We start from the raw sequence: 13436 nt of genomic DNA, 5'->3' as shown, positions 1-13436 counted from the left end.
GTCCTAGATCTTAAAGGATAGGACACCCCTAGCTGCATCTGGGTCACATTTATAAAATGCCCCTTTCCTTCTGGATTTTGCCAGCCACCATTTTTTGGATAACCCTTATGCTTTTCAGAAATGCAACTACAAATATTAGTAAGGTTTGCTGTTTGTAAATCAGTAGAGGATGTTGAAACAGAGCAGGAATTCTAGAATGAATTATGTTGAGTTGGGATCCTGGCTCTGCCTCCTACCGTGTGACATTAATATTTTACCTTATAGCACTCTTAGGAGCATGAAATCAGCACCTCAGGTAATGGATGCAGAACAGCTCATAGTGTTCATCATCCCTGCTACCTAAGTCAGTGGGAGTGGGGTGGCGGGGGGGCTAGGGCTCAGTAATTGGTGATTGAAGATTGATGATTTTCCTGAGGAAGCTTTGAGTTCCCAACCTCATCTATAACCAGAACTCTTGTGTCTGGGCCCAAGGAGTGCAGAACCCCTTTCTCAGGCTGCCCCAGCTACCATCCACCCTTCAGTTCTCTGGAGCATAAAAGAAGCAGGTCAACTGCACATGAACAGTGGGATTTGGATTCTCTTCAAATGAATGGGGATCGTTCAGAACATCTCATCCCCTCTCTTGGAATAAATGACCCCAAGCACATAGCTGTTGCAGATAGGAAAGTGGAACTGGCCTCTCAAAGAGGAGACTGTATTTTAATCGGCTCTACGTGATAGGCAATGCGGTATTGTTTTTGTCGAGATCGGGATAACCCTGAAGCCCAATTCATCGTTGTAGCAAAGTGCTCCACTTGCTTAAAAGTCTTCAGCCCTCTGCTTTGGGCGTCAACACTTTCTCCTCTGTGTTCTCGCTTGAATGCACCTGGAGAACTTGCGCTTTCCCAATATATTCTGAAAAAAGGAAGACAGCAGACAGGAGAGGATGAGGGCGCCTGGGCCCCTCCCCGGGAGTACCCCATGCCTCCGCAGGCCCTGAGCTGGTATGGGTGAGCCTTTTCAAGCTCAGTCTGGCCCTGGCTCTGCTGGTAACCGGAGAGGGGTGAACTCCCATCTCTGATCTTCACCACCACTCTCTGTCCTTTCTACACCCAGGTAACAAATGTCTATGCAGTGCCCTCGTGTTAGACACTCAGTCAGGCACTTAGGTCTAGTCTGGGGGAGAATAACATACCCCCAGAATATCTGTCCTCTTCTCTCACCTCAACCCCCGACCCCTGACCTGGTCTCAGGCACTGGCTTCATACAACAGCCTCCCCCCATCTCCCCTATGTCCTCCTGTCCCGTAACAGTGTGTCTTCACACAGGGGCCATAGGGGTCCCCCACATTCTGCTTATAAGCCCTTCAGTGCACCCCAGACACAGTGTAAGAACCATATCCTGGCCTTTGTCACAGGCCACCTGCCTCATCTCATTTCTTACTACTTTCCCCAAACCATGAGTACCCCAGTCCCCATCCTGGCCTACTTGCTCTTTCACCAGCACAGCGGGGGAAGAGGGGCTGCCCTCCTTCTAGTTTCTCTCCAGACCTGTGTAGGCCTGGGGCCTTGCTGTCACTCGGCTCCTGGAGTCCTCTTCCCACCTGCTGGTAGTTCCTACTGTCTGTTTTTTTATTGCTATTTCTCATATCACCTGCTTGAAGGCACTTATGCCTCTCAGATGTTTTTATTTATTGTCTGCACTACTCCTCACTAGATGTAAGTTCTTCATACAAGCTCCTCCACAGCTGGGATTGTCTGAATTTTCCCTCAGATGCCCAGAGCCTAACATACAACTGCTAAAAAAGCATGTGTGGGGTGAATGAGTGAGTGGATGGATGGATGGATGGATGGGTGGGTGGAAGGATGGGTGGACAGATGAAACCAGACTTTCTTGGGCAGAGACCCATTTCTAGGGTGACTTGAATCCCTCGAGAAGTCCAATCTGGATGAGCCTTGGTGCCCCCAGCATGACCTGCTGCGTGGACTTACCTGGTTTCTCGCTTTTTGGTACCGGTGGTGACTTCATCTTCTTCAGGGATTGACTATAACCAACACAAACAAGAGGCTGGGAAGGTCAGGCTGGAGCACATGACAGCGGAATAGCAGGATAGGCAGGGAGTGGAGGGAAGGCACTCTTGGGAGAGGCAGGTTATCACCCTTCCTGGAGAGCCAGCAAGTCTCTTTCCTGGCTGGCACAGCCCCAGCCAGGACCCTGGCAACTGTAACTCCATTGCCTGCTGCAGCCACAGGGAACCAAGGCCTTGCTGTCCCAGTTGCTGTAGGGAGGTCCCTGGACCTGCCTGCCCCAGACCCTCACCTGCCTGCTACTTCCTCCAAAATAGGAAGCCTGCTTGTTTAAGTGGAGACCAGGACCTCTGCTGCCCTAGGGAAAGTCTTACACGCACGAATAACGCTCTTCCAACTTGTATCAGCTTTCTACTTCAGCAAGCCCTTCTCTGCAGCCAGTATCATTTTTCCTGTCTCCAACTCTGGGAGAGGGGTTTTGGGAAGGTGAAACTGAGGTTCACAGGTGGGAGGTGGCTTGCCCAAGCTCACAGTGGGGTCTGCCTTCCTCGTGAGTCTCCCCTGGTCTCTCCAAATGGAAAAGAAAACCAAATTCAAGACGAGAGCATGAAATCAAACCTTCAAGTCTGAGCACCCAGTCCCTTCTCATCAAACCCACCCATATTCCAACCATCCCAAACTCAACATTCCCTAGAGTATGCACACAGCCAACCTCCTTTTCTGAATTTCCCTACCCCCTCTCTTCAACTTCAAATCCTATCCAACCCTGCAGAGTTCCACAAGTCTATCAGAAATACCTAGGTGATTATTAAAACTACACATTCTCTATGTTCACTCCCACCCTGCTGGGTTTGAATCTCTAGGATTCTGCATTTTTAATAAGAGCTCTGTTAAATCTGAGTGCTGCTGGGCATGGCTCTCCTGCTGACCAACAGGGTAACTGTGAGTAGTCATTCAACTTTTCCTGAGCCTCAGTTTTGTCATCTGTAAAATGGAGATCATACTGCTTCTGTGAGTGGTTGTGGACCAGAAAGATATACAGTACCTGGTGTTCAATATTTCTGGTTCCATTGCTAACATCCAAGTCCTACTCACCTGCTTTGTGGGGCCTTCCTGAACCCTTTCTCTTTCTCCATCAGACTTAATGCTGACAGAAAGGTCCTTCTGCCTCCCCGTTTTAGCATTTCACCCCTATTTTTGTCTTCCCAAAGACCAGGAGCTTCTGGAGGACTAGATGGGGTAATTCAGACCCGGATGGTCTCTTGGCTACAAGAGACAGCTCCTGCCGCATTCCCACAACCAGCAGTCTGGTCTGGTTTGCAAAGCGACCTTCAGAGAGTACAGGCAGAAGTGGAAGGTCCCCTGCAAGGGGCTGGGCCTCTTCCTTGGGGCCAGCTCAGCCAGCTCAGGCTGTGGCTAGCACCAGGCTCACTTCTCTGGACCCACTGACCTCACCTGGGAGGACAGGTGGCTGAACATGAGGGGGCAGTTCTGGATACAGAAGGGCAGATGAAGGCGATCAAGCGCACCTGGAGGGTGGTGGTGGTGGTTGTTTCTCTTGTAATTCTTGTACTTCTTGGAGTTGGTCGAGCAGTTTTTCTGCTGGTATGGAAAGTAATGGCTCGGGTAGGAGCTGAGCCACCGCTGTCTGCAGGAGCCCCAGTGCTAGGTCTTTCTCTGTAAGACAGCCAGGACAAGTCCTCAGCGGCAAGACCAAGGCCCCCATCCCCTCCCTAGATGAAACAGGCAAGAAGCAGGGGTCAGGGCTTCCCGCCAACCCTGGCCCAGGACAGCTTTCTCTAACCAGCTGGCACAGGTCCCTGTAGTTGGTAAGAAGGGCCTTACTTCCCTCCTGGCCTGTGTGTACAGAGCATCCAGTGCTTCTGCTCCTCACTCTTGCTATACAAGCACCTGTGCACCCTGTTCTTAACACCTTCTGGCCCACTGCTCCCACTCACTCACTCCCCACCCACCCTGGAAAGCTTCTCTCCTCCCTTCTCTTCCCTTCTCCCCTGGCTTTCCCCTCTGGGAAGCCTTCTCCAGCTCTCCGGCCCTCATCACTCCTCACCCTCCCACTTAGACACACGCACTGTCCCATGTCTGCGTGTGTGTCCATGTGTGTTCATGTGCATATACATGTGTGTGTGTCTGTGTGTGTTTTGTATCTATGTGTGCATTTCCCACAGTGCTGGGTGAGGACTGAGTCTGCTGAGTATAGTCTTTGGATTTTTTCCTCCTGGGTGCTGGGGCCTGCGTGCAGTTAGTGTGAAGGAGGGGTCCTCCTCATGTAAGTCTTTTTGTGGCATGGAGAGGAGGAAGCGGTGTGATTGCCCGGCTGGAAAAGGTTAGTTTGGGACTCCCAAAAGGAGAAAGGAGAAGAATCCCAGGTGGAGGGCCCTGGGGTGGGAGCCAGGTAACATCCATATTGGCAGAGATAGAGGAGGAGGCCCTCTCTCAGCCATCTCCAGTGAGAAAAGGACCCAGGCACCCCAGGGTGGCTGTGTTCTCACCCTTTGGTGGAGCGTAGAGTAGCCAGAACTGGATAGAACTCAAGGAGTCTGTCTGTAAGATCTGACACAGGAGCTCCAAGACCTGTGGGCAGAGGGCCTGGTCAGCGTGCCCGGATGGTACCTTCCAGCCGCAGCACAGACCCTCTCCGCCCTCCCGAGTGGCCTCCCACAGCCTCTGCTTGGCCACATTGGTCCCCACGGTGGCCCATGGTCCCCCTCTCTCCATGGTTCTTTACACTTTACAGGGGACCTTCTCTCCAGAGAACTCTGGAGGAAGCTCCTCACTGGACAGATGAGGAATTCAAGACCATGAGAGGATGACTCACAGGGAAATTGTGGCAGAACTAAGCCTCAGAATCATATAGGTGGGCCCCTCACCCCACTTGGAAGGGTTGTACCCCAATTCCTTCACTGGGAAGGCAAAGTCAGAGCTGGCCAATCAGTTGCTTGGAGACGCACCGAGTCTTGAATCCCTGGGTCCTTGGTGTGGGAGCTTCAGGGACCCCACGGGCTTCCTCCCCACCCTGGAGCTCCCAGAGTCTGGAGACATTAGAAAAGAGGTGAGGTGATCCCAGGGGGTAGCCTGAAGGTCAGGCCTGGCTGGTACTGCAAACCGCCCAGCTGGGGGCTCCTTCTTGCAGAGCAACTCGTACACTTCGCTCCCAGCTTTCTCAGCCTTTGGCATCTTTGTTACTTCTGGACTTTTCCCCCCCTTCATTCTCCAGTCAAAAAAAGAAAGATCCAGCTCTGTCTCGGATGGGCTATGGGAGATCCCTACGCAGGGTTGCAGGCGGCGGCCATGGCTACGGTGGGCTGAGGTTGGCAGCCGTGGTGGGAGGTGTAGCCCCTGGAGTCCTAGGAAAGTGGGAACCCCTCAGTGCTTGGCAGGTTATTCTTCCCAGGACTTGAAGGGGCTTGTCAGTCCCCTCAAGTCTCTGCATCCTTGGCAGAGTGGAAACTGGGCAGGCTGCTCCCCAGGCTTATGCCACTTGGGCACCCACCCTCACCCCCATGTATATACTCACTGCAGTGACCCCCTCCCCTGTCTATCCCTGAGCCCTTCTCCATTCTCCCAATCCAACTTACCTGCCCTGTGCCCCCTCCCCACGGGACCCGAGAACCTAATTCCAGGCAAGGTGAGGCCGCCCTAAGGTGGAGAAAGTACTGTGTTCTAGTCCCAGCTCTGCTGCTCCCTCTGGGGACCTGGGCCACAGAATGTCACCTGGCAGGGCCTCAGCCTCCCCATTGTGCCATGAGGATCTCAGGCCCTGTCTATTCTATTCACTTCCCTGGACTCCAAAGGGAGCACAGGCTTGAAAATGCTGATCACAGGGAAGGTGCCCAGATGCTGTCTCAGTGTCTGCCTTCCCTGGAGGACACGGATATCTCAGTAGGGACCTCAGTGCCGTAACCCACTGAAGAAGACATGGACTCATCTCAGGCCGGGAAGGGGAAACTTGAATGTGGAAAAGGTGGTCTTTTTGCTTTGCCATAGCATAGACCAGACCCTTTCGGAGTATGAGGAGACCAGGCTGCGGGGCACAGGTCCCCGGGAGTGCTTTGAGGACACAGTGGGCAGGACCTTCATCTCCATGCTTGTCATTCCACTATTGTAGCTGCCTTCATTAGCTCATCAAATGCCATAGCTCGAGCAGACCTTCATGATGACTTGTTCATGCTCCCAATTTGGATAGATCCTGGAACTAAGGCCCTGAGAGGGAAGGACTTGACAGGGAGGGAAAGCTTAACAGAAACCTGGAGGCAGCAGGAGACTGGAACCCAGAGTCCTGGCTCCTAGGTCTGGAGTGTTCAGATCAGATGCAAGCACCCCTGGGAGAGGCCATACTTAAAAGCAGTCTGAAGAATCCTAGTGGGGATTGCTACGGGCCTGGGGGCAGGTACCACCTGGTCGTCCTCAGACCGGGGCCTCTGCTGGGCCTGCCGTCGGCCTTCCCTGGGCCTTACCAACAGCTCCTGATCCTGCAGGATGGTCTGGACTCCTCTGTCCTTGCCTGAAGCATAGTTCCTTCGACCCTGGCGGGAGGCGTGGCGGCCTATGGCTCTGGTGGAAGTGGGGATGAGCCTCCCTGTCTCAGCTGAGTACTTTGCCCCCTGTTTCCGCTGGGGCTCTTCCTTCTGCTGGGACGTAAGTGTCCTGACACTCTAGGCAGAGAGAGAGAGACAGGCAGAGACAGACACAAGGGAGGAGAGGTGAGGAGAGGAAAGGCAGGGGAGGGAAAAGGAAGGGAGGGGAGGGGAGGGGAGGAGAGGGGAGGAGAGGGGAAGGGAGGGGTGGTGGGTCACACCCTAGGACGCCCATCACTGCCTCTTCTCCTGGAATCCCAGCATCAAAACATTGCGAGGATCCAGAACGTTGACTAGACCAGCCCCACCCCACCCCATCCTAGACCCTCTCCCCAGTTCATCGTTCTATCGTCTCCCTCTTTCTCCTGAAATTTCATTGCATTTGGCTGTTCTAGTGCTCCTTGGGTGGTCTTCATGCTTCCTCTTAGGCAGACACGCCCTGCTGCCCCTCCCCTTCCCCCAGTCCCTCAGGGATTTGCAAACAATATCCTGTGTCAGGACCCCCACATATTTTAATTCGTAGTTCAGCTGCCCCCAGTTTTATCCCCCACAGCTTGGCATCTTTTCTTTGCCCTGGGAAACCCTCCCAAACCAGGACTGTGGACACGAGACCTGGGGTCCCCAGCCCCTGCAATTCCAGTTAAGACTGGTAGTAAGTATCCTTCCGCCCATTTTAAAGATAAGAAAACTGAGGTCCAGGCAGCTAAGCTGAGCTCTGCAGGGAATCAGCTGCCGAGCAGGGGTGAGCACTCTGCTGCTCAGGCAGGGCCAGGACCCTACTCAGCCACACAGTGCTGGGCCTGTCCCAGGACCAATTCCAACTCCCTGCAGGCTGCCTCCCAACTATTTTTACTGGGTTATCAGCAAAAGGCCCCATGCGATCATCCCCACCCTGCTTGAGTCAGTGATTCTCCACTCCTTATGAGAACAGATACTAAGTTCAGAGGGAAACACAAGCTCCTCTTCCCACATTCAAAGTTGGTCCCCTCTCACCTTTTCTCCAACCAATGCCCGCCGCCTGCCCACTCACCCCCCATCTCAAGCTGTCCTGCACTTTTCAGCCCCTGAGATTCGGGCTGCACGCCTCTACTGGGAGCGCCGCCCCTTCCACTAGCTGACCTCCCACTCTTTTTGGGATGTCTCCCCTAGGAACATGCTCTCCTCCTGAGCCCTCACTGCAACCCTCTCCCTTAAGTGTTCCCGGGCCCCTCCTCCCGTGCCAACAGCGCCTCATATGACCCTGTGCTCTAGGACTGATTAGGTCCCACTGACTCGGAAGGATTTGGGACAGGAGATGGATCCATTTCCTCTCTTCCCAGGCAGCTCCTCTGTTCAGCACCCACCTCCTTGTCCTTCAGCTCATTCTCCTTGGTGAAGATGGCCACCCGGGAGGCCAGGTCCTTCAACTCCTTCTTCCACGCCTCTGGGAGGAGGGAACAAGATCCCGCTGGCCCACATCTGGGTTCTCCCCATTGCCCTCCCTGTGGTGCAGGGTGTTGGGAGGCCTGCTCCCCTCCCCAGCTTTGTACCCTACATCTTTTTTTAAAAAAGTATTATTTATGCATACAAGAACTGGGGTACAGGCCAGAGGTGTGTGGGGTGAGAGGATTCACCAGAGACAGAGTGGAAAACAGAACAGGCAGACTGACTGAAATACACTGCTGAGGGGAGCAGCGGGTGAGACAGGAGAGGTCTGCTGCGCCATGTGGGTTGCTCCCTGGCTGGCCAGGGGATGGAACCTATGCCCACCCTACATCTTAAAGAGAGAAGGAGAGGCAGGGTCCTTGAGAGATGGAGCAGGAATATTTCATTGGCTGGGAGTGCGTGGGTGTGGTGAGTGCTGGAAGGGCTCGATGTGCAAGGCCTGGGGTTTATTTGGAGACTGTACCAGGTTGTATATTGTTCATTATAGCGTTGCCTCTTTTAGGGCTCTGAAGCTGGACTGAGATTCAGGAAAAGTGCTGTTACTAAATACCGAACTACTGCTGGAGTGGTTATTAAGGAGCACTACAGCACATCTTCCAAACCTGTGCATGCACAGGACTGTCCTGCCCCCCAGGATCTCCCTTCCTCCCCACCCTACCCACTTTCCCACACCCTAGTATGGAAAGGGCAAGGCTTGCCAAAGCAGAGGTCCCTGGCACACAGCTCCAGCACGCTCTATGCTGATGAGATGATAAGCTGGTACCTGAGGCTACAAGCTACTAAATATTTCCAATATCATGCCCGTCTACAGCTGTCAGTCACAAGACTGTTGTCCAAATCTGCTTGTCTTCTGCTTGGTACAGAAGAAACTCAAAAACAAGCAGGGGTGCATTTGTTAGCACCTGGGCGGGGGTGCGCAGGGAGAGAACTAATGCAGATGCAGGTGCCCAAGGAAATGAGGGGAAAAATGCAGGACCCCACCATAAGCCACTGACCTAAAAACAATAGCCCTTTCCTTCTCAGGCACCCCCCCAAGCAGGGCTGCCCATAGGGAAGGTGTATGGTTCAAGTACCTCCAGAAGAAAGCTGGGGTTCCTTATTGGACTGTGGGTCACCAATGGGGCCATAGATGGTGGGCATCCCCATCAGATAGCGGGGTAAGGTTGCCAAAGAGAACTCGTCCCTGACGACACAGACAGGCTTCCCGGTGAGATCTGTGAAGGGTTAGAGGTGTGAGAAGGTGGCCCAGGTGGACCCCAAGAACTCTGGGAGACCAGTCAAGGCTAGTGTACAGGGAGAGCCCCAACGTCCCCTTCTCCCAGTACCCACAGCCCTTAGATCCACAGAGCTGGGAGGAAATCTGCAGCCAGCATGGTCCACCCCAGGGGCACTCAGAATGGAGGCGGGAGGGACTTGCTCAGGGTCACGCAGTAAATTAGGCAGAGGTAAAAGAACCAGGCGCCTTGGGCCCCTAGTTCTGAGTCCTTTGCGTTTTCCATGATGGGGTAATACATGCAGGTATGAGCACACAGAGGTCATGCTGGGGGCATTAAAACACAGTCTGTGATAAGAGGGCTCGGATCACAGGGAGTGAGATTTCACTAGACTCTTACAATGAACCTCACGCCACCTGTCAGCCTGTGTAGGGCACAGGGCAGGGCAGCTCGGAGGTGGTGGCAGGCAGTTTGCACACGAGGGCCCTTCTGAGCGAAGGGCTGTGTGATGTGCTATTCCTATTAGAGGGTTAAGCCTGGAGGAGCAGCCTGGTTTGGACTCAGAAAGGTCGCCTCCTCTCCCTTTCCCTTTTGGTGCCAGGACCCCTCAATTTTTGGGTTCCCTCCAGCTCGCTGCCACCTCCTCCTCTCCTCTGCTGTTTCCTTCTCATCTCTGTAACCTCTCACCTTGGGGTACTGGGGTTCTGTCCCCAGGTTCTCCTCTCTTGGATGCACGGATCTCCGGTGCATACATACTGGACGATCTTCTCCAGCCATGTCCACTCAAATACCATCTTCTGAATGGCTCTCCCACCTGCCTCTGCCCGAACTCCACACCCAGCTGCCCACTCTCCACCTCCTCCTGGGTGTCTGAAAGGCAGCTCACACTTCTCGTTTCCCACGTCCCAGCCAAACTCCTGACCCTTCCCCACCTTCCACTGGCTCCTTCCATAGGCTTATTTGTCTCAGTCAATGCAACTGCAGTTGCTCAGGCCAAAAGCTAGGCATCAGCCTTGATTTCTCTTCTTCATACTTTATTTTTCATCGACCAGCAAATCCTGCCGGCTTTACCTTCTGTATATCTCTGGAATAAATTCACTAATATTTCCATTACCGCCTTTCTGGCTGTCCACACAGAGGGCAGTAGGTCGCTCCTGTCACTGCTTTGCTCTTAACCTTCCAATGGTTCCTACTTGACTTGGAAAGACGACTCCATGGCAAATGCTGCAGGGCCCATGTACTCTCTGATGCTCTCCTTTCTCCCCCCCAATCCCCACTATTCCTGCAACAGTGCCCAGATGCTCTAGCCTCACGGCCTGTATGCTTGTTGTCTCTCTACCTGGGACATTCTTCCCGATATCCATGTGGCTCATGCCTCTTCCTTTAGTGCTTTGCTCAAATGTCTTGTTGTTGGTCAGTCTCTCCTCTCCAGCCTTGAGACTCACTCTGGTACCTGGTCTCTTTCCTGGCCTCCCCCACTTTCTCAACCCCATCAGGGCAGGGGCTGCCTGTTTTATTCACTGTCATTCCCCAGGACCTAAAAAAGTACCTGAACTATTGTTCACATACAATAAATGGTTGATGGATGGATGGGTGAAGGGATGAAATGGCCTAAGCTAGAGAACAGAGAGCAGCTGGGGCAAAATGTCATCCATTTGTCTGATTTGTAAAATGGGAGAATCCAGCAAGGAGGGAAATCCTATATTTTACACACACACACACACACACACACACAGTCTGCCCTTAAGGCTTTTATTCTGCTCCCCACCCCTCCCAACTCCCAAGGCAAGTCTTGATTTGGCTAAGTGCTGCAGTGGCCAAACAGCTCTGTGACCCTGACCAAGTCCCCATCCTCTCTGGACCTCAGCCTGGAAGCAGGAGGCCTCCCCCCCTTTCCAGTTTTCAAGAACACTCCCCACCCCCCACCCCACCCAGGTTTTGGCCTACCTCAGCCCTACCTTTGATGTGGGTCACACGTTGGGGGTGGGGGTGGTGTCGGGAGAAGAAGGAGTGGTGACTGAGACGGCCAAAGCGATAGGCGCCTGGGGTTTTGGTTTTAGGGGTCTTTGGTGCCTCTTGGGTCAGCTCAAACTTCATGATCCCTGGGATCACCAATTCTTTCTGTGGCCCGTCATTCCCTCGATGCCTTGGCTTGTCCTCACACTTCTTCACAGGCTTCAGCTCAGCCTTTGGACTAAAAGACAGGATCAAGAAGAAGGTAATGGAACCCCCATAGTGGTGCTCATCTGAGCTCAGAACTCAGTGCCTGTTTTCTAGTATCTCAATACCACCCCATGGCACGCAAAGCTGGGTCTCTCCAAGAGTCCTTTCCAAATTGGTACAATCTGGCCCCAGAGAACCTTCTACCTTCCTAAAATTACTTAGCAGGAAGCTAGGATCCATTTGAGAGAACACAGATGGGATCTCCCAGGATCCCAGTTTCTCCCCAGAAACCATCTCTAAAGCCAGAGACAGAAATCACAGACCCACCTACTCATCCAAACACCTGGGATGGAGCAAAGACCCATTATATATATACATGGGCTGACACAAGCAAGGGCCTGCCCCCAAGCCAAACTGTTGGCAACCCAGGAGAAGTCAACTACAGGTGGTCACCTCCCCCCATGCCCTTGGGTCAGTCTTGGCCCAGTCAAAGCCGGTACCAAACCAGACTACACCACCAAGTCTTTCCTGTGGGGGCACCTCCTGGAAGAGATATCAGGCTGTGACGCCGCAGGGAAGCATCAAGCTCTTACTGGCTTGGCTTCACTGGAGACAAGCCGTCTCAGGTTCTCTGGCCTCCACCCTGCAGCCCGCCCTGCTCTGAGTATGCTGTCCTTTTTCCCCTAGAGGAAGAGGTCAAGGTCGGCCCGCAAAGATCCAAGCTCAGCTGCGTTTACTTGGGGCCTGGTGGTACCACCTGCCTGCTAGGTGTCTGTATTTCCTTCTCCTTGTGGCCCTGGAAAGGAGTCTCATTGGAGGAGAACAGATGGGCTTTGGATACGCTAAGTAAGACTTTCCGCCCTGGGACACTGGGAGGATCCTGCTGATCAGGCACCTGAGTTTCCTGTTCCATCTTCAATTCATCACTAAGAGACTTGGGACTTAAAGAAATAAAGCAAACCTCAGAAAGTAGCAATTCGAAGCCTCCCTCATCCCCTGCAAGTAACAGAGGAAGCCACTCCCAGAAATCAGTGCCCCTGCCCCCTGCCACCATGGCCTCCCTTTCCCCAGGCTGTGACCCCTGCTAACTCAGGCTTGAGAACCCTGCTGGGGGCCTGGTTGGTGACAATGAAAGGTGAGGAAAAACTGCTGAGTCTTTCCTCTGCTGAGTTCCCCAGGCTACCTTTGTCTTCCTTCCCACCCCTACCCCACTTCCTTGGCCAGCAGGATGTGCACATGGGACCTTACCTCATCTGTGGATCCTGGGACAATTCAGTCATCTCCGTAGTCATTTTAGGGTTTAATGGAATAAAGACCTTTACACTTAATACTAGTGCGGAAGACAGATGACAGTCGCTCTCATAGACTGGTGATGGGAGTATAAGCCAGAACACTTTGGGGGGAAAATGACAACATCTTATAAAATTGAACATGTGCATGCCATACCATGCAGCAACTCCTCTGCCAGATACATGGTCAACAGAAACTCTTGCAGATGTGCAACTGGGACTATTTGCAAGAACATTCAAACTCACATTGTTCAAATAAGCAAAAACATGGTGACAATCCAAATGTTCAATGGCAGAAGAATGGATAAACAAGCTGTGGTGATTCAGACAATTGAACATTGTATTTCAAGGAAAATGAATGAACCACAGCTATAGTCAGTGCATTGATGCATCTTATCAGCAGATACATCTTACAAATCAAGGAACTGTCCTGATGTAGCCTAAGATTCTTTTGAAAAATGAAGTTCAAAAGCAAGAAAAATTATCATAAGCGTGATAAAACAAGGAAAAAACAAATGTTAATGACAAAAGTGACTAGTGGCTACTTCTGAGGGGAGGGGAAGGAGGGAGGAGACAAGATGTGTTGGTGGTGATTTTCTAGTTCTTGGTTTGCGACATTATTTACACATGTTCACTATATTATTAACTAATGAAATTAAATGGATGAATGACGATGGATGTCAAACCTAAGAATTGTGATTAATCTAAATCTCTGGACCTGAATACATACATATATATCTCCAA

The 13436-nt window shown here is 52.4% G+C and overlaps 1 protein-coding gene across 1 annotated transcript; it reads right to left on the bottom strand.

Annotated features, from left to right (window-relative positions):
• Positions 1–808: 808 nt before the first annotated feature.
• TBATA (thymus, brain and testes associated) lies at positions 809–12683 on the bottom strand (the record flags this gene model as incomplete). Its single annotated transcript, XM_084245447.1, has 9 exons — positions 809–894; positions 1971–2023; positions 3536–3683; positions 4517–4598; positions 6482–6655; positions 7945–8024; positions 9100–9240; positions 11199–11434; positions 12652–12683. The coding sequence occupies 9 exons, from the start codon at positions 12681–12683 to the stop codon at positions 809–811; spliced, it is 1032 nt and encodes a 343-aa protein (XP_084101573.1).
• Positions 12684–13436: the final 753 nt, after the last annotated feature.

Source organism: Talpa europaea (genome assembly GCF_964194135.1).
Source record: "Talpa europaea genome assembly, chromosome: 10".
Lineage (NCBI taxonomy): Eukaryota > Metazoa > Chordata > Mammalia > Eulipotyphla > Talpidae > Talpa > Talpa europaea.
The sequence above is the reverse complement of the archived record's forward strand: the minus strand, read 5'-3'. Positions and strand labels throughout refer to the sequence as shown.